The sequence below is a fragment of the Phyllopteryx taeniolatus genome, chromosome 8 (genome assembly GCF_024500385.1).
Source record: "Phyllopteryx taeniolatus isolate TA_2022b chromosome 8, UOR_Ptae_1.2, whole genome shotgun sequence".
In the NCBI taxonomy this organism is placed as follows: domain Eukaryota; kingdom Metazoa; phylum Chordata; class Actinopteri; order Syngnathiformes; family Syngnathidae; genus Phyllopteryx; species Phyllopteryx taeniolatus.
The window spans coordinates 18800001-18819988 of NC_084509.1; the positions used below are offsets into that span (position 1 = coordinate 18800001).

General features: G+C 39.9%; 1 protein-coding gene across 7 annotated transcripts in view; it reads right to left on the bottom strand.

The window, feature by feature from the left end:
* Positions 1 to 19988, bottom strand: part of pik3cb (phosphatidylinositol-4,5-bisphosphate 3-kinase, catalytic subunit beta) — an 80295-nt gene that overhangs the window by 32041 nt on the left and 28266 nt on the right. For 6 of the 7 annotated variants that reach the window (XM_061781330.1, XM_061781326.1, XM_061781325.1 and 3 more), the window contains one exon: positions 1589 to 1784. In XM_061781330.1, coding sequence (XP_061637314.1) covers positions 1589 to 1747 — 159 coding nt within the window. In that variant the 5' untranslated portion in view covers positions 1748 to 1784. Of the gene's footprint in view, positions 1 to 1588; positions 1785 to 16177; positions 16338 to 19988 lie in introns of those variants that run through there. The other variant, XM_061781324.1, reaches the window with a different exon arrangement.

The following is a 19988-nucleotide window of genomic DNA, read 5'->3' on the forward strand; positions in this document are numbered from 1 at the left end:
TGACCCATTTGAAAATAAAGATGTGAGCGCATTACAGGCTGGCATTTTTTTGGGGATTCTCACAGCGTCCCATGGGTCCTGTGAGATGGAAGTGAGTTTGACTATTAATCATGAGATTTTGTAGGAGCAGGAGCGAAAGTCACTGGGAGTAGAAGCTATGACAACAGTCACCGGGAGTGGATGGAGTGGAAACCATGACGGGATAGGGAATCATGGTCTCCACTCCCGGTGACTTTCAGGATATAAAAAAAACGGAGCAGACTGGAAGTAAAAAGGGGCGCAATGGGAGTGGGATTCTGTAAAAAATTGACTCAGGATTGGAAGGGAATGGGATCAATCTCTCTGGGAGCGGGTGTCAAAATCCACTGCCGTTTCATCCTCTAGTGCACGTTTTACAACAATGTGGCAGTTTAAAAAAGTGGACCTTTTACCCCAATTGATTGAATGAGAGTTGGATGACAATATTTGCAAAAAATGTACCTTCAAAAATGTGAAATGAATAATTAGAAAGGTAATCTCCATGAGGTTTGCACTTATTTCTACATGTTCCTAAACTGTCTAGGAAAAGTGCAATTCCGAATAACAACTTAAGGCAATGTTTTGTCTGTCAAATGCAAACAGTTTTCACATGGTACAACTACTACATATTCTCTTGTTGGCTGTTTGGTCTTTGATATGACCATCAAAGTAAAAACATATATTTTAGCTTCTGGTTAAACTAATATCCATGCTGAACATCTCACGTGTCCTTATTTATTTGTAGAAAAGGCCCAGAGGGCTCTGACTCTTCCAGGCTTCTCCCCTGTCTGTCATGTGATAATGTACTGGTGCTTTGTCTTCTGTTTGGAGACTTCCTTCAGGGATCACTCACATGTGCATGCTACACTGACATTGTTGTATACATATGCATTTATTTAGGTCTGTATATTTAAAATGTAATTCAACACATTTGAACAAATTTATCAACAAATGCGTTTGCTATAGAAATGCAATTACCCGAACAACACCAGTCGCACCAGTCCAACAAAAGACACACTAACGACATGAACATCAGTTCAACTCACATTTGTACCAGAATTACAAACACAATACAATTTAAATGCATCGGCCTCAAATCAAGGAACAAAAGTATGGGCACCCTGTGCATCTGCACTTCTTGAACTCAGTGATGCAGAAGAAAGAATGCTGCGTTGACTATTGGTTCATAACTAACAGGCCCACTAGAACCAAAAGCTAGCACCAAATGACTGGCAAAGTAGGGCAGGGCAGGAAAGGTTGGAAAGTCAAATCCATCGAGATAAAAATACATTTTAATAATCGTGTAGTGTGTAAGGCTTTATCCTTGTGTCTGAAATGCTCACCTAACATAATCAATGGACTATGGAATTAGTTGCTGTTACGTAACAGAATATTGCAATGTGTTATTCCTCCTCTGAAAGAAAGGCTTTGTAAAATAATGTTTAATGCCAATTTTTTATCATTTTGACTTTCTCCAACTTTAGTACATAAAACAAGGAGCATAATTCCATAAACCTAATCCAAGACTGGTTAAACAATGTCTGTGTTAAGACAAACAAGCGCTACTTACCAGTTTGATATGTTGAAAGGTAGCCTCGCGCGGAACGTCCATTTGAATGTAGATACCAGTGGGAAGCAGAAAGTCCACTGTGACTTGGTCCGGGGCATGGCCAGCCAAGGGCGAGTGGTCTGCCCATATGTCCAGGAGGTCTGTCATGGCTGGAGGCATGGCAAAGGGCACCACACACCACCTCAACCATAAGGACCTGTAGAAAACCAATGGCATTTAAAAAAAGGTTAAAAACTTCCTTTTAACCGTATGCATGTGAACCAAACTTGTTATTGAGTTGTACAACTGGAGGACCAATTTCATTTTAAAAAGTTACCTGATAATATTATTTGTGTAGAATTATGGATAAATAGTCACTTCAATTACTGTAAGTATTTCAGGAGCTAAAGTTTGCTGCTTTTCAAAACCATTGTTGAAAATGGGATCAGATTAAACAGTTCTTAATCATTCTACGATTATCTTAACAACTGTTATTAAAACACAAACGACATCTCAAATATTAAAACATTAGCTATACTGCTTATTGTTTCCTACATGAAGCTTGTTTGGTCTAATTTCTTTCTCTGACAACAACAAGATGGCAGGCGCTGTAATTCAATGCTTCAGTGTCCCTGTGGAAGCTCGTAGATTTAACTTGGGATATGGCCAATGCTCAGTGGAATGTCCACTAAGCAAACAAAACAGGTCAGCCTGCCCTTGCCTCACCGGGCACTGGTCCCCATGCAGAGAACACAGGCAAAGACCACATAGACACATACAATTACAGTACGAGAGAAAATGCATGTACATACTGTACTTTAAATGTTTATCATATCATATCATGTTTATCTGTCTCACACAGAAGCAAAAGCAATTATTGGAGAAAGAAAAGAGCAGAATCTGTCATAAACTCTGTTCAAGGGTGATGTAATGAAATTTACAACTCAGAGTAAATTACAGAGGGGTCCAAATGTGGCTACATATGTTCTGATGAAAATGTAAGAAAATATAATCAAAATTTACGTGTAGCTGTCAACTCATGTCAACTCCAAGGAGTTTTACTGAGTTGCACAAAGTGGACATCCTACTGCTCTCAATTTGTGCTTCTTAAACCATAAAACTTCCATCTTCTCTTTTCCTCATTAGCTTGTCCTCAGATGGTCCTGTACATTAAATTCTCCACAGGTCCGTTTCAGCTCAATCAAACCATTGGAAATGACAGACCTGATTGCCTCTAATGTTCTTTCCCCTCCAGGCTAAGTGCTTGAGCTACCAGCAGATGAGCTGCTGTTTTGCCACATATCCGAGGATGGTGCAAGATGGTGCAGTGCGTTAGGAGCCACATGCCATTATCAGCTGTGCAAATGGAAATACTGTCGAGTGTGTGTTTGTGTGTTGTTCCAATAGTAGATTGCTCAGTGAACCTCTCCTTAAAGGGCCTCTCATTTACTGCCTGGGATCATACGCAAAGATAATCATTTAAATAAAACAAAATGCCTACAGGACTATACTATGGTATGAAATAACCTGAAATAACCCAATATTGACTGTGTTCCACCAGTTGGAAACAGGAAAAATAAAAGAGACGACAGCGAGTCTAATGGTATAAGGGTGCACAATTAATTACACAGATGAAAAGAAACATGAAACCTGTCATGTCTAATTTCTGCATCCACAAAACAAAAGGACACTTTAAACAAGACCTACATGTGCACATCCTTATAAACTGAGCTTGTTAATTATAGGCTTCATGAATGACCTTTTCACACAAGACAGCTTGAAGAGTGTCTGCTCATGGTGTGATGCCATCACACTCAGTGCATCTCTGTCTCTCTCTCATACACAGAAGGGCACGCGCACACCCACACAAATGCAGGTGAGTGGGGTCATTGAGAATATGGTGGCAGAAAGCCAAGGACTGCTGAAACATCAGGTTTCAGTGGGGAGATATGATGAGAGCCAGTGCGTTTGCAAGATTCATGCAGCAACAAAAGAGGAGCCTGAAAGGCTACAGCCAACATTAGCAGACTAAACGATCATTTGCAATCTCCCCTACACAGATCCCCAGGCACACACTGATAATGGCCTGTATTTGAAAGGGCAGAAATACTGTACCCGCCAGTTTGTTCTTTTCCTTTTTTATCTGAAGAGAAACAGATTTTGTTGCCTAAACATCTCAGAATGCATACTTTAAGATTTTAGGTAGTTTGTGAAAAGGATTGGCACGCACCTATATGTGATATTACTGTGTCAATAACAACCACCGGAGACAATTGTTCCCAACTTGAGGTCCAGCACCTGAAAAAAAGGGTATGGATGCAAATTGTCCACAGTATTTATACTTTTATAAATATGGCCTTGCTTTAGTTTTACGTCAACAGAAAAAAAAAATGTCTACGATAATTTTAGCATAGCTTTAAAGCTGAAATAATGCGAGAACTGCTGTTTACATGAATTAAATTGGTAAATAAACCCTTATTCACTAAAGACTGCACAATTGTGGATGAAAATGTAATAGCTTGGATTATGCCACTTTATTTTCAGATATCAGATTTTTAGAGGCAATCTATATGAATTTATAGCTCACAGTGCATGTCAGAGCAAATCAGAATCATGAGGTCAAACGAACTGCCTGAAGAGCTCAGAGGCAGAATTGTGGCAAGGCACAGATCTGGCCATGGTTACAAAAAAAAGAATTCTGCTGCACTTAAGGTTCCTAAGAGTACAGTGGCCTCCATAATCCTTAAATAGATGACGTTTGGGACGATCAGAACCCTTCCTAGAGTTGGCCGTCCGGCCAAACTGAGCAAACGGGGGAGAAGAGCCTTGGTGAGAGAGGTAAAGAAGAACCCAAAGATCACTGTGGCTGAGCTCCAGAGAGGCAGTCGGGAGATGGGAGAAAGTTCTAGAAAGTCACTGTCATCACCGCAGCCCTACACCAGTCGATGCTTTATGTCAGAGTGCCCCGACGGAAGCCTCTCCTCAGTGCAAGACATGAAAGCCTGCATGAAGTTTGCTAAAAAACACCTGAAGGACTCCAAGATGGTGAGAAATAAGATTCTCTGGTCTGATGAGACCAAGATAGAACTTTTTGGCCTTAATTCTAAGCGGTATGTGAGGAGAAAACCAGGCACTGCTCATCACCTGTCCAATACAGTTCCAACAGTGAAGCATGGTGGTGGCAGCATCATGCTGTGGGGGTCTTTTTCAGCTTCAAGGACAGGACGATTGGTTGCAATAAAAGGAAAGATGAATGCGGGCAAGTACAGGGATATTCTGGATGGAAACCTTCTCCAGAGTGCTCAGGACCTCAGACTGGGCTGAAGGTTCACCTTCCAACAAGACAATGATCTTAAAGACACAACTGAAATAACAAAGGAGTGGCTTAAGAACAACTCTGTGACTATTCTTGAATGGCCCAGCCAGAGCCCTGACTTAAATCCAATTGTGCATCTCTGGAGAGACCTGAAAATGGCTATCGAGCAACATTCACCATCCAACCTGACAGAACTGGAGAGGATCTGCAAGGAGGAATGGCAGAGGATCCCCAAATCCAGATGTGTAATTCCCAAAAAGACTCATGGCTGTATTAGCTCAAAAGGGTGCTTCTACAAAATACTGAGCAAAGGGTCTGAATACTTATGGCTGTGTGATATTTCAGTATTTCTTTTTCAATGAATCTGCAAAAATGTCAACAATTCTGTATTTTTTCTGTCAATATGGGGTGCTGTGTGTACATTAATGAGGAAAAAAATGAACTTCAATGATTTTAGCAAATGGCTGCAATATAACAAAGAGTGAAAAATTTAAGGGGGTCTGAATACTTTCCATACCCACTGTATAACACACACACACACGCACGCACGCACACGCACGCACACACACACACTAACCACTAAGATCTATAGAACAATAACTATTTCCAGGATCCATATATAGAACGTTATTTTGTGCACAAAAACTGTCTGCTGATGAATCGCATTAATACTCAATAACAATAACTCACAAGCCAAAGACAATGATAGTTCTTTTAAACCACTGACAAACATGCTGCGAGTGCTTCCATAACCACATGCATTATGGTTATTATAACACTGGTGATACACAGCACTCTGTCTGACAAAGAAGCTTGTGAGACCTTCAACAACAAAGTGTGTCTCCAAGTCTCCTGGTCTGCATTTCTGTGAAACTGATTTAATTAAAAAAAAAATAAAAAAAAAAGCATAATCAGTTTGTCTGCATGTGTAAACAGTGATTAACTGCCTTTGACGAACTTTCTTCTTCTTTTCGCTTTTCTTCTTCCACAATGTGTTAAATATATGTTCAAAACAACTGAACAAACACAGCACTCTCCCGTAAATGATGGATGACAAACATACTAGCAATATTGTGGCTCCTTGTGTCAGCAAAGTGTGTCTGTGTGCGTGAGTGTAGGTGGAATGTGAAAAAAGAAGTCTCTGTCTAATGAAGATTCCTCCAATGTTGCTCACAGAAATAATTTGTGATTGATTTACTCAAATTGTCAAATACATAAGAAATAGAAAGCATCAGTCCCAATACAGTATACCCTCGCTAATAACAGAGGATAGGGACTGAGCCCTGTGGCAAAAAGCGGAAAAATGTGAGTAACTGATGCCTTCCTAAGAATATTTAAAATTGTTCTTAGTTGTTTAAATCGTAAATACAGTATACCACAAACTATGATCCCAGAACACAACCCTTCCAAACTCATTTTACATTACCCATAAAAATATGGCTAAAAGATTATTTGGTGTGCGGATGCTGGTGTGTATGTCGCTGCTTCACAACTCATAAAAATACCAATTGCCAAGCAATAAAGAGCCCGCCATGGTATATTAGCTCAAGCTTTTTAATTGCTACTCAGCAGGGCAACAATATAAACATGACAAAGACTCTCAGCAACTTCCACTAAGTATCCGAGCTAAACTTGGCTCCTCTTCGACATACAAAGAACAGTCAGGATGCATCACTTCAAATACTTCCTTCACACGACTTACTATTTTCCTATTAGCCACGGTTATGGCAGCATTTCGTGACATGGCAGAGCTTCATACAAAGAGCACCAACAAAATAGGAATACAGTAATTGTATTTGTGAATAGCAAACCACGATTAGGTGGAGGATACACTGTATACTTACAGGTAGGCCTGTCACAATACTTAATATATCGACTTATCGTTCGATAAATAAAATGGATACAAATTGTATACACAGTTCTAAGAAGAGTTTCCACATCTCGCATCAAAGGTACATTTTTCCAGGCATCATCAATGCCCAAGTCCTCTCTATGAGCAACACAATGTTGTTCAGTTAGGTGTGGTATTCGCCGCTTTAACAAAGCCGCAACTCCGTTGTGTTTTCCTAGCATTACTGAGGCACCATCGGAGGTCAACATCACCATTCTCTGCATGTCCAGTCCATGTTTGGAGTAAAACGGAGTTATTGCCTGCACAATATCCTGAGCAGTGCAAGCTGTCCGTTGGATGATGCCACCAAACACAGTTTTATGGTTAACATAATTTTCCTCCCTGTATTTAATATATAGGACTAGCATTTTGTGTACTGATATGTCTGTGCTCTCATCTACTATCAGGGTATGCCAGGGTGCATTTTTTTAACACTGCACATAGTCTCATTCTGCACTATTTCATTGATTGAGTTCAAAAATTCAAAGGCATAGTTTTTACTTCGCCAGCTTTCTGGTATACTTACATACTTTGCCATGTGATCATGGATTTGTTTAACTGACAGCATTGATGCATTCAATTTGATAGCAAGTAAAATATTGTCAATGAGAACTTTAATTTGCTCGGGGTCAGATTTTGCTTTGTGTGACAGCTCGTTCTTTTTCTCTCCGTCTTTTGCGCTCTCCCGCAATAATGTATCGATCCCCTGTCCCATCTTGAGTCTTCGTAAAATTCCAACAGCTTTCAAATGACATTTCTGCTGAATATGACGCTTGAGGTAGTCCAACCTCCATTCAGTCCACATTTTTTCCTCCGAAAACTCACTTGCTACTTTGGCTTCGCTGCATGTTTTGCAGAGTACACCTCTCTCACTAGAAAAGGAAAAAATATCACCCAGTTTCATCGCTTGTTCTTCTATTTGCACGTACTCCGACAGCCATTCCATCTTAAAAGAACCGCATTTCTTTTTCATTTTGGCTTGATGAGTGGATGTGTCGCTGCCCGTTCGTTTCGCCATGATAAGGGGTTAGCGTTTGCGTCTCTTAACCCCGCCGTTGTTAGCTCGCTAACCTGCACGGCACGTATGGGCAGGGCACATATGCAAGCATTGTCAATGCTATGATTGGCTGTGTAGCGTAAGTGAACCGTATCGTATCATTGGCTCTATTCCAAATAACGACCTACATGGCGAAAAATTTACTTCTGATCGTTTGGCAAAAGGAATATTCCACCCCTGTGAAATCGAATGAAATTCCATTCGGGCTGTTTATTCCAATTGAGGTGTATATATATAGTTTCATTCGGTTGAGGCTTCTAAAGCTATTATAATAGGAATAGAAGCCTCCATTTAAACCAGGCTAGTCTTGCGGTAATTTATTTTTTATTTCAGACCCATGGGGACTCATATCACAGAGTAAAGAAAGGCAATTTAATAGAGAAACAAGAAGGAAATACTACTACTACTACTACTACTACTACTAATAATAATAATAATACTCATTTAAAAGTGGCGGCACGGTCCCCGACTGGTTAGCACTTCTGCCTCACAGTTCTGAGGACCGGGGTTCAAATCCGGCCTCGCCTGTGTGGCGTTTGCATGTTCTCCCTGATACTCCGGTTTCCTCCCACACCCCAAAAACATGCATGGTAGGTTAATTGAAGATTCTAAATTGCCTGTAGGTATGAATGTGAGTGCGAATAGTTGTTTGTTTATATGTGCCCTGCGATTGGCTGGCGACCAGTTCAGGGTATACCCTGCCTCTCGCCCGAAGATAGCTGGTATAGGTTCCAGCACGCCCACAACCCTAGTGGGGATATGTGGTACGGAAAATGAATAAATTAATTATTTTAAAGCAAAATAAGGGCGGGCCTTTTTTTTTTTTTTATTTCAGAGCTATTAAAAAAAGACAACAATATCTTTTATCGTGATAGTTTTTAGGACAATACATCTTTAAAAAATTGTTATCGTGACAGGCCTACTTACAGTATTTTTTACGACAAGCTGTTTTAAAGGAAGAATCAATAACCAGAGTGAAAATGTAATTAAACTCACAGTGCCCAAAAGTTGTCCTTTTTCCAATTTTTGGTAGCTAAAGAAATCCTTCCATTTAGGTCTATTCCATTCATTTATTCATTTAATATTCTGTGATTCAATTCACTCAGTCACTACAGTACATACTTGTATAACTCCTCTTGGGTTTATATAGTAATTAAGTCTCACCTTTTTGCACTTCAATTATTATGGAAGAAATACTGATTGGTCGTGATTTTTCTCAGTGGACATGATTACACTACACACGATACAATACTTACCAACATTGTTCACTCATACTCTATATACAGAACGTAGTGTCATTCTTTACACCTCGTTCTTAGAGTGCCCTAAGTTTGCTTCCTCGATTCTGCTACTTCTCTATTTAATTCATGTAAATCACTTTGCTCATGTTTGGATAAAAAAAAAATAATAATAATAAAAATAAATTTTTGATACTTCAAGAGGAAATTCACTGTACACACTGACATATCTTGTTGCACACCACGCTGAGAATCAGATTACTCTCCAGTGCACCTGAGCAGTGTTGTGTATAAAAACCATGCTTTGTTACTTCAATACCATCCCTATGTTATAGTATCTTTTTCCAGAAATATTTAAAACGGACAATAAGTTGTGGAATACCCAAACAATCAACAACAAAAAACACTCAAACAAATGCCCTCAGTGTCAATATTAGTTCAGTGGACACAACACATTTGATAATATGGAGTTGGGGACAGTGTATTTCTGTCTTCGTCCAACGTATGCAAGTGGCACAGACATACAGTATCTGGATCAAACATCACATTACTCCAACCATCTCCGGTGACACAGAGTGACACACCCACACAGGAAGGAAGCAGCGACATCAGACAGGAAGTGAGTGACAAATAGGAGCCAGTGAAAAAGTCCCAACAAGTCATTCATAAAGAGCTGATGAGAGCTGAATCAGAGGCTTAGTGTGTTTTTTTGTTACAGTATTTAAGTGATGTGTCACGTAAATCAACATGGTCAAACTGGATGGTCTAAAAACAATTTTATGTTCATTTTACAAATAGATAAATGGTCACAAATACAATTTTAACAAAAGTCCTTATTGAAACTCATACACTTCTTGGTGGACAAGATTATTTTCTATTTCTTGTTTGTTTGATTGTATTTGTTTTAAAAGAAATTAGGACCACAAAATCAGGTACTTTTTTTTTTTTAGCTGACACAAAAATCCTGTGGGAAAATGGTGTGGTTAAATTTGTAAACTACTTTGAGTACTAGAATTTGAAAACATATTCAGGAATGTTTCATGAGAAGGCAGAGCAAATAGAATTTTCCCAATTCCAATGTTGGCCCAATTAAACACACTTAAACTGCTTAAAAGCCCAAATCTTTCAAGGACGCTGCATTAACGCAACATAGTTATTTTTGAAAGCCTGATGAGACTACCAAACAGATTGTATCAGTGCAAGTCTGCATTGTGACAATGCTGTGTCTGACTGACATTAGGTGACTTAATGGCACTGCATGCACTCATACATCAACTGAGTGTAAGATGAATGAAGATGGGCAGTAGGTCAGTCAAATACAGTACATAAAGGATACCCTGATAGATCCATAACGCAGACACTAAAGACTGGTTTCAGAGCAATGTTAACCTACAACATACTCACAAAAGACACACTGTTTAATCATTTAAAGGTTAACCTGACTACAATGACAACTGTCTTAAAATACAAGCACTGACCTCTACTTTTTAAATATAGTGTTACATATCTATAGATTATACTTTTAAAGGGAAATCTGATTGTAATATGTTTGGGTTGTATGATCTCTTTCGATTCAAGTAACATAACAATAAGATACAATACAAAGTCTAATTATGTAACTCAGAACACAACGCAAAGCAAAAACCAGGTGGGAAATCTATTTTCAGCATGAGTGAAAGCTTGTCTGCAATTTGATTGGCTGTAAACTGCAACGTTGCAACGGTGAGTGCATTGTTTACATTTTTTTAATCGCTGGCAGACTGATCAGCCATTAATCTGAACATTTGCCAAACCACGCACACTACACGATAGTTCAGCTGTGTCTTTCGGTGTGCAGCACCCTTTAGCCTTTATTGTATTTAAAAAAAAAAAAAACATTATTGCAATGGATGACCGTTTACAATACAAGTGTGTAGATTTAAACATTTAAGTAATATAAGGGAGGTCCGCAATGTACAGCGGCGAACGTTTTACATTAATCCCAGAATGCATTGCCGTTAAGGACACGAGTCGGAGTTTCCTCACTCATCTTTGCGCTGGCATAATCATTGACCTGATCACTGACCTTTTAGCAACCTGCACTGCATTTCAGATCTCCATTAAGGTAAAGGAACGTGTGGGGTCAAAATAAATTGTGTGATTAATCAGAGTTGATAGATGAGTAAAGCTCAATTTTTTTTGTGATTTAAAACAAAGCAAAGCAAATGTATTTATATAGTGCATTTCATACACAAGGTAACTCAATATACTTTACATGATTAAAAGCATTTAAAAACAAAGAAAAAAACAGCTTCTAAATATTTAAAACAAAGAGAAAAATAATAGTACAATTAAAACAGCGTACACTGCAAGAAATATTTAAAAGTGGGAATGCTCTAAAAAGCATGAGGAAAAAAAGAGTTTGTAACCTAGAGTTAAACGGTGATGCTGATGTAATTTCTGTTGGCCACTTATTCCATTTGTGTGCAGGATAACAGCGAAATGCTGCTTCACCATGAGTCTGTAGATCTCAGATCCCTTCTAGGTTTATATTCCATGAGCATTTCTTTCATGGATTCAGGATCTAAATCATTTAGTGATTTATAGACCAGTAGCAGAACTTTAACATCTATTCTAAAGCTGACTGGGAGCCAGTGTAGAGACTTTAGAATTGGAGTAATATGCTCTGACCTCTTTGTTCTGGTCAGAGCCCAAGCTGCAGCTGTTTAATGCTCTTTTGGGGGAGTCTAGTCAGAAGACCATTACAATAGTCAAGTCTACTTCAGATAAAAGCATGGATGAGCTTCTCCTGGTCTGCTTGGCACATGCAAGCCTTCTCTCTGGATATGTTCTTCAGATGATAGAAGGCAGTTTTAGAAATTGAGGGGTAGCATATACAGTCTGAACAGAAGTGGTCCAAGAACTGACCCTTGAGGGACCCCATAGGTAATTGTCATTCAATTCCAAAAGTTACAAAATAACTCCTTTCCTCCAGGTAGGCTTTGAACCATTTAAGGACTGTTCCATTTAGTCCTACCCACGTTTCCTACCTTTTCAGCAGTATATTATGATCTACCGTATCAAAAGCCACACTGAGATCCAACAAGACCAGATTTGACACCTTTCCCCGAGTTAGTATTTAACCTTATATCATTTAGCACTTTGATAAGAGCAGATTCTGTACAGAAAGTCCTCGAGTTACGACGTACGACGTTTTGACTTTACGACGACCGTGCCTCGTCCTCCATTTTGTCCCCAGCATCATAGTGTTTCTGCTTAGCTAGTGCATAGTGCTCGTCTGTTGTGCGCCGGGAGTATCTTTGCCTTTTTCGCCTTCCTTTTTTCACACACTCACCAGTAATGGTATGTACAGCATCTTATTTTTTTATTTTAATGTATTTTAGTTTCTTTATACGAAGTGTTAAGCTTTCCTGCTACGGTCACCTGACCGTGGTCGGGAGACGCAGGGGTTAACTCCCTTCTCTTGTTGCACAGCTGAGCGGCGGCAACAATAAAGGCACGAAGCACCGACTTGCTGCTTTAATGGCTTTATTAGCTCCTCTGCACATTCAACGTCAATGGGTCCTCCGCTTAGGCTAAATGGTAAATGGACTGCACTTACATAGTGCTTTACCTACACTATCACAGTGCCCAAAGCGCTTTCCAAAGCCTCACATTCTACCACACACACACACACACACACACACACACACACACACACACACACACACACACACACCAATGGGTGGCTGCTGCCATGTAAGGTGCTGCCAGGCCCACTGGGATATTGGGAAATTAGGGTTGAGTGTCTTGGGCAAGGACACTTGCATGCGGACAGTCGAAGCCGGGATTCGAACAAGCGACCCTTCGGACACTGGACAACCCGCTCAACCTACTGATCCACAGCCTCCATAGTATAGAGTGAGTTTTGCGTTGGGCTTTGCCAATGGGGCAAGGAGGAGTGCGGAAGATTCCAAGTGCTGCCTCATCTCATTCCTCATTTATTCCTCCGATTGTTTGGGTGACTCCATCTGTGCCTCGTGTCGCCTTTTCTCTTGTTCCTCCAATTGTTTGGGAACAACTTGAGACTCCTCCTGTGCTTTTTGTCCTTCAGCCGCATCCACAAGGCCAATGTTTTCCTTTCAGGCCGCTGAATGACATACACAGTAAAAAATTTTGGCAGCCAATAACTTAACCCCTTGTCTATTTAGACGGAAACCGATGAAACCGAAAGATGTCCGCACTCCCAAAAAACGCTGACATTGTCAATGAAATTCACGGAAATTCGCTTAAGGGAAAACAGGACACTCAACTCCCAAAAGAGCTGAAGACCACAATTATGACCTATCTTGATGACAAATATACTGACTCTGCAACAGATGATTTCCTTGACACGGCTCCCTTTGTGGATCCTACTAGATTCAAGGAACAGTACATCAGCCCATCAAGATAGAGGCCTTTAAAGGAAGAGCAATATATGAGGTATTGGATGAACACCCAGGCCAATCACAGGCACAGATTACAGAGGGATCAACAGACAAGGGTAGAGGAGGAGCAGCTGCCATTGAACCACCTCTGCCACCGGTGAAAACAAACAAACAAACAAACCATTTGGTAGTTTCTTCAGCAAAGAAAGTCAAGAAGATGACAGTCAGAGGCTGTCACTTGATCGTTGATCGGCCCCAAAAATCCTGATCATGTAAACCATCGTTATCAAACTCAAGGCCCGGGGGCCAGATGCGGCCCGCCACATCATTTTATGTGGCCCGCGAAAGCAAATCATGCTCGTCAACTTGTGATTTTTTGCTAGTTTTTGCTCACGTTTTTGAGATGGTAGTGTGAAAGCTGCAGCTTACTACTTGTGTGCACTGAATGGGTGGCAACAATGGGGAAATTAAATGTCAGTAATTTGAAGGTAATACTCTGTCAGCAACATATTGAACTACTTCATTTTTGGAACAGTGAAGTTGGTTCAAAATTTTGAATTATGAAATATGAACTAGCTCATTTTTGGAACTGGTAACAAGTTCACATAGCAAACGAACTTTCCCAACACTGGTTATTGCAGTATATTATGCAATACACAGGTGTCAAATTCAAGCCCCGGGGACCAGATCTGGTCCACCACATCATTTTATGTGGGCCACGAAAGCCAATCTTGTATGTCAACTTCCATGATGCTTGCTAAAATCTGAACCAAGTTTTAAAATTGTCATATTCGATAAAGGCGGCAGGGTGAACGACTGGTTAGCACATCTGCCTCACATTTCTTAGGACCGGGGTTCAAATCCCGGCCGCCCCACCTGTGTGGAGTTTGCATGTTCTTCCCGTTCCTGCGTGGGTTTTCTCCGGGTACTCCGGTTTCCTCCCACATCCCAAAAACATGCGTGGTAGGTTGATTGAAGACTCTAAATTGCCCGTCGGTGTGAATGTGAGTGGGAATGGTTGTTTGTTTATATGTGCCCTGCGATTGGCTGGCGACCAGTTCAGGGTGCACCGCGCCTCTCGCCCGAAGATAGCTGGGATAGGCTACAGCACACCTGCGACCCTAGTGAGGATCAGCAGTACATAAAATGGATATTCAATTAAAAAAATAACATTACAATATTGCAAGCATTTTTTTGTTAGTAAACCTGTTTACATAAACTTGAATAGTTGAACAATTATCCTTGACTTCTGATTTCAAAACAAATTATCAATTTGTTGTCTATACTGTGACTGTACAGTTGTTGTTTTTTTTTTTGTTTTTTTTAAATGTAGTGTACACAAAAGCACGCTCGCCGCGGTTTTTGCTTGAGTCATGACATCCTATTTCGGCAGTTTTATTTTGGTGACTAAGGTCTTTTGGTCCGAAACTGAAAATGTACTTTATTTTCTGCAGAAATTTTTTTCATGACAGAAAATTTTATGCATCTCTAGTTGAGAGTGTGAGATTACATTCATGTAACCGTAGATGTCGTGGTAACACGACAACACTGAAAACAGTTAAAGGATTTATGAGACATTTTTAAATTTTTTTTAGTTTAATCCCTCAGGGTAAAATTCAATTTAAATTGTGCAGAGACTGACTGATGTGTGACAGATGAGAAAGAGAGATAAGAGAAAAGCCACAGTTCGAATATGTGACACAATGCAGTAACTGTAATGGGTGGATCGAACTGGGAAGACTGTCCACAATAAGGCTCTGTTTTTGGCAAATGTTTGTATGTGAACATGCGTGCCAGCGAGGACAGTCCCGTGCCCTGCACAAACACTGCCCTTGTGTTGCCCTTGGCTTACCCCTCCACCCCTCCTCACAACATTTCTCTCTCGGACACAAACACAGACACACAAAACCCATCCAAAGATCCCCCACGTGTGCACACAAACACACACACTTGCACATATGTGCACGCACGCACACACACACACACACACACACACACACACACACACACACACACACACACTGCTGGCTCGAGGGGGCAAAAGGGTCACATGGCAATAGTCACATAGACCCCCTGCATCAACCAAATACACTCACATGACCTCCTGTATTTTGCTGTGTGGATTCCAAAGCCTCAGGTGGCTTGCGCACCCATTCAGTACCTTGCGCCACACACAAAAACACAACCAATAGAGTCGAAGTCCAGACATGTAAAGAAGCCAATTTTCAGCAGAAGCACTGTCAATCAGAGCTAATGTCATAGCTAATGTTGGAGGTCACATGACATGGCAAATACAATGAGTTACACAAAACGGACAACTAAACAAAGAACACTTTGTGAAATGGCTATGCAAACATTCATAATACAGTGGAGGAAATACTTATTTGATCCATCACTGTTTTTGTAAGTTTACCCACTGACATGACATGAGCGGTCTATAGTTTTAATGGTAGGTTTATGTTAACTATGAGAAACACGATATCTAAAAGAAAACATTTACAACACATTTAAAAACATTTTAAAAAATATAAAAAATGTGTTTGCATTTCATTGATTGAAATAAGTATTTGATCCCCCTAACAACAATAAAGAATTCTGGCTCCCACAGACTAACCCTATCACTTTAAGAAAGTACTCCTAATCTAAAATCGTTAGCTGTATGAAAGACAACTGTCCACATCATCAATCAGTCAAACACCAACCTCTCCATCTTAGGCAAGGATGTCTCAGGACATCAGGGACAAGATTGTAGACCTGCAGAAGGCTGGAATGCGTTAAAGACCATTGGCAAGAGGCTGGGTGAGAAGGAGACAACTGTTGGTGCCTTAATTAGAAAATGGAAGCAGCATAAAATGACTTGTCAATCTCCCTCAGTTTGGGGCTCCTCGCAAGAGTTCACCTCGTGGAGTATCAATGATCGTGAGAAAGGTTCAGCCCAGAACTACATGGGAGGAGCTTGTCAATGAGCTCAATGCAGCTGGGACACCAGTCAGCAAGAATAACTTTGATAACACACTATGCCGTACTGGATTAAAATCCTGCAGGGCCTGTGAGGGCCCCCTGCTCAAGAAGGAACATGTACAGACTAGGCTTTACACCAGGGGTGTCAAATTCATTTTTGTCAGGGGCCACATCGTTGTTGTGACTTCCCTCGGAGGGCTGCTACGACTTGTGAACCCTGTTTTGTCAAATCTTTTTCTGACATAAATTTTCCCACACAAACCAAATAAATGAAAGATTACCTCATATACTGTAATTACATACAGTATATTGAAAACATTGATGAACAACCAGTTTTGAAAGCAGAAGCCTATCACATTTCTTTTCAAAGGGGGATTGGTAACAAAAAAATGCTTGGAAATATCTCAATTGTATTACACCACAACACAATGAGCAATTTTGATTTGCTTTCACGGGCCACATAAAATGATGTGGCGGGCCGGATCTGGCCCCCAGGCCACCAGTTTTATAGCTGTGCTTTACACGATCAGTATTTTTGGGGCCGATCACCGATCAGCGAGTTTAAAAAACCGATAACCGATCACAAGATGGAGGAATGTGTCTATTTAAATGACCTGTTTATTTACTGTATATACTTGTGTACTTAATTGCTCCAAAAAATATATTTACAATAAATAATTTATCTTTGTTCCTCTATTTATGCCAGTGAGGCATAGTGACAGACAGACCAAATTAATGGTCTTCTATTAGATGGCAGGAAGTAAATATAGTCATTAATGTATCCACTTTTTATGACATTTTTGTTTGTTGGTGTGCCGTGAGATTTTTCAATTGTAAAATATGTTCCTTGGCTCCATAAAGGTTTGGAAATCACTGCTCTAATCAGATCGTGTATTCTAATCAGTCAGGTCAAACCAACATCACATGACAGAAATAATGGGTGCTAACTTACTGTAATTAAATTGCTTTATTTTTAATTAAATGACTTCACCCACACCGAAACTTTAGAGCATGATTCGACAGAACATGCCGCCATTCTGTTTACGGCCAACCGTTAGTGCTAGCACTAGCTTGCTGGACTACATAACATTTTATTGCCAGCTCGTGAGCCGTATCGTATTAAAAGCACGTGAGCATACCACAAGCAAGCCTTAAACAAACGTCCTGTCCTGTCCTGAGCACCGGTGACCACCAACAGATGTTTTTCCCAAGTTTGTCCTTATAATCCCGTCGGCTCGCTCCACTCATTGTCGTCGCCACGGTAACGAGTGTATCCGGTCGCATTTGAGTTGACAAGATAAAGCCCAATGATCGTAAAAAAGCGGGATGCGGAATACAAGATTTTATTGCAGTAGTCCAACAGTGCAATCATGAAAGAGCAAATTTGTCTTGTCTGATCCGGGCATTACGTGTTGCCTGTTTTTTTTTTTTTTTTTTTTTTTTTTAATAACTTCTTTGGCCATCAGATATTTACAGTACTACGTCAAAAGACACGCGACAAGGCTAAAAATAAACTAGCTTTTGGATTCAAATATACTGTGCACGCGGCGAGGCGGAGTAAATGTCTTTTGCAGAGCCGATCAATGACGTCATTGATCGGATTGGCGAATTATGACATTAAAGCCCATCAGTCGATCAGCATAAAATGCTGCATAAAATATCGGCAGATACCGATCAGCCCAATGAAATCGGTGTAAAGTCTAGTACAGACCCATCCGAAGTTTGTCAATGAACACCTGAATGATTCAGAGAATGATTGGGAGAAGGTGATGCGATCAGATGAGACAAAAATCACACCAACCATTAAAATTATAGACCGTTCATGTATTTGTCAGTGGGTAAACTTACAAAATCAGAGAGCGATCAAATAATTATTTCCTCCGCTGTATGGAAGGTCATTATTCATATCTAGCTCTGACATGATCCCAAGACACTTGTATGAGGAGGTCCAGTAGGTAAAAAAATAAATTTTCACAGATGTGAAAATTGTCCTGCTAATGTGATTCTGCAGAAACAAGAGGCAATAGATGTCCTATGCTAAGATTTTAATCAAATCACAACTCGAATGCCTGATGAAAAGTATGACGTTAATAGCAAATTATAAAATACTTCCTGCTTGTAATAACGGTAATGTTGAGTGGGACCGTTTAATCCAGAGATAACAGATAAAATGCACAAGGACTGACTGTTTTGATTAAGACTGAAAGTTGTTTTTTGTTGTTGTTGACAAAACATTTTTGTAAAAAAAAATTAAAAAAAATAATCAGTTTTCTCAGAAGGATTGATAGAGGAAATAATTGAAATCTATTATCGGGGTTCACATTTTTTATTTTCCATTCATGAGACTATCTCTATCAATTGTATACACAAGCACAATTAATCTGTTTCTATTAAAGTCACATATTACAACGTACAGTATATTGTGAACAGTTAAAGGCTGTCTGAATTGATTCCATATATCTTCTATAGATCAGCATTTTTGAATCTACACAAAAGCAATGAATTTTAAACGGTGGCACATAAACGTGGCAGCTACCTTTCAGGAAATATAGGCATTTTACTGTATGCATGCATACATGCAATACACACCCCTCAAAAAGTATTAGAACAATAAAGCCATTTCCTTTATTTTTGCAATAGACTGAAAACATTTGGGGGGTGAGACGAGATCAACAAAAGGTTTTATCTCTGGGTATTTAAATCTCAATCTGCTACCACTCAGAAGAAAGAAATATTTGTAACAGACGAAAACTTGGGGGTGAACTAAGGTATTAGAACACAAAGACTTAAAATAGACTGAAGTGAATAAGACTTCATATTTTACTGCAAATATTTTGCATACGGTTTATAATAACTCCATCCAGCCTGTGACCAGCTGACACCAGCAAACTTTTATTTTAACTTTTTAACTTAACTTTTAACTTTTTCTTTCTAAAGGCTTGCCTTTCGCAGGCCTTTAGCCTTTTGCAAAATAAAATCTCTACTGGGTTGAGCTCAGGTTATTGGCTTTGGCCATTGAAGAATACATAAAACATTTGTGGTGGTGTATAACAGTAATGGGACTGCTGGGAATATAATTGTGTTCATGCATCAACAAAATAGCTCTGTCAGAATTACCACAACTGCGGAGAAGTGTCATTGGAAATGACAACCAACAACAGAGGAGCAAGACACACTGATATGGCAAACAAAAGATAGGACTTGTGATCACCAACAAAAGCACACAAACAGTGCAGCTGGGTACTTAAATGTAGGAAGTTAGAATATACTGTAAATGTAATTCCAGCCTGCTAGACAGCCTAAACAGGACAACAACCACTGGTCATGTCGTGTCAGAGTTGGAAGATGGGACGAGACAGACAAAAATAACACAGAATTTCTGCATTGAATGTCGCAGGGACAGCTTCCAAACACTGCGTTAATTTTTCAGTATTAGTCGCTCAGCAGCTTGCTAAAAACCATTTATCTCAATGAAATGAATGACACACACACATACGGATGTGCAAAAGCTCAGACTTTTCTTTCTAGAGGTGACTGGGTTGCTGGGAGCAT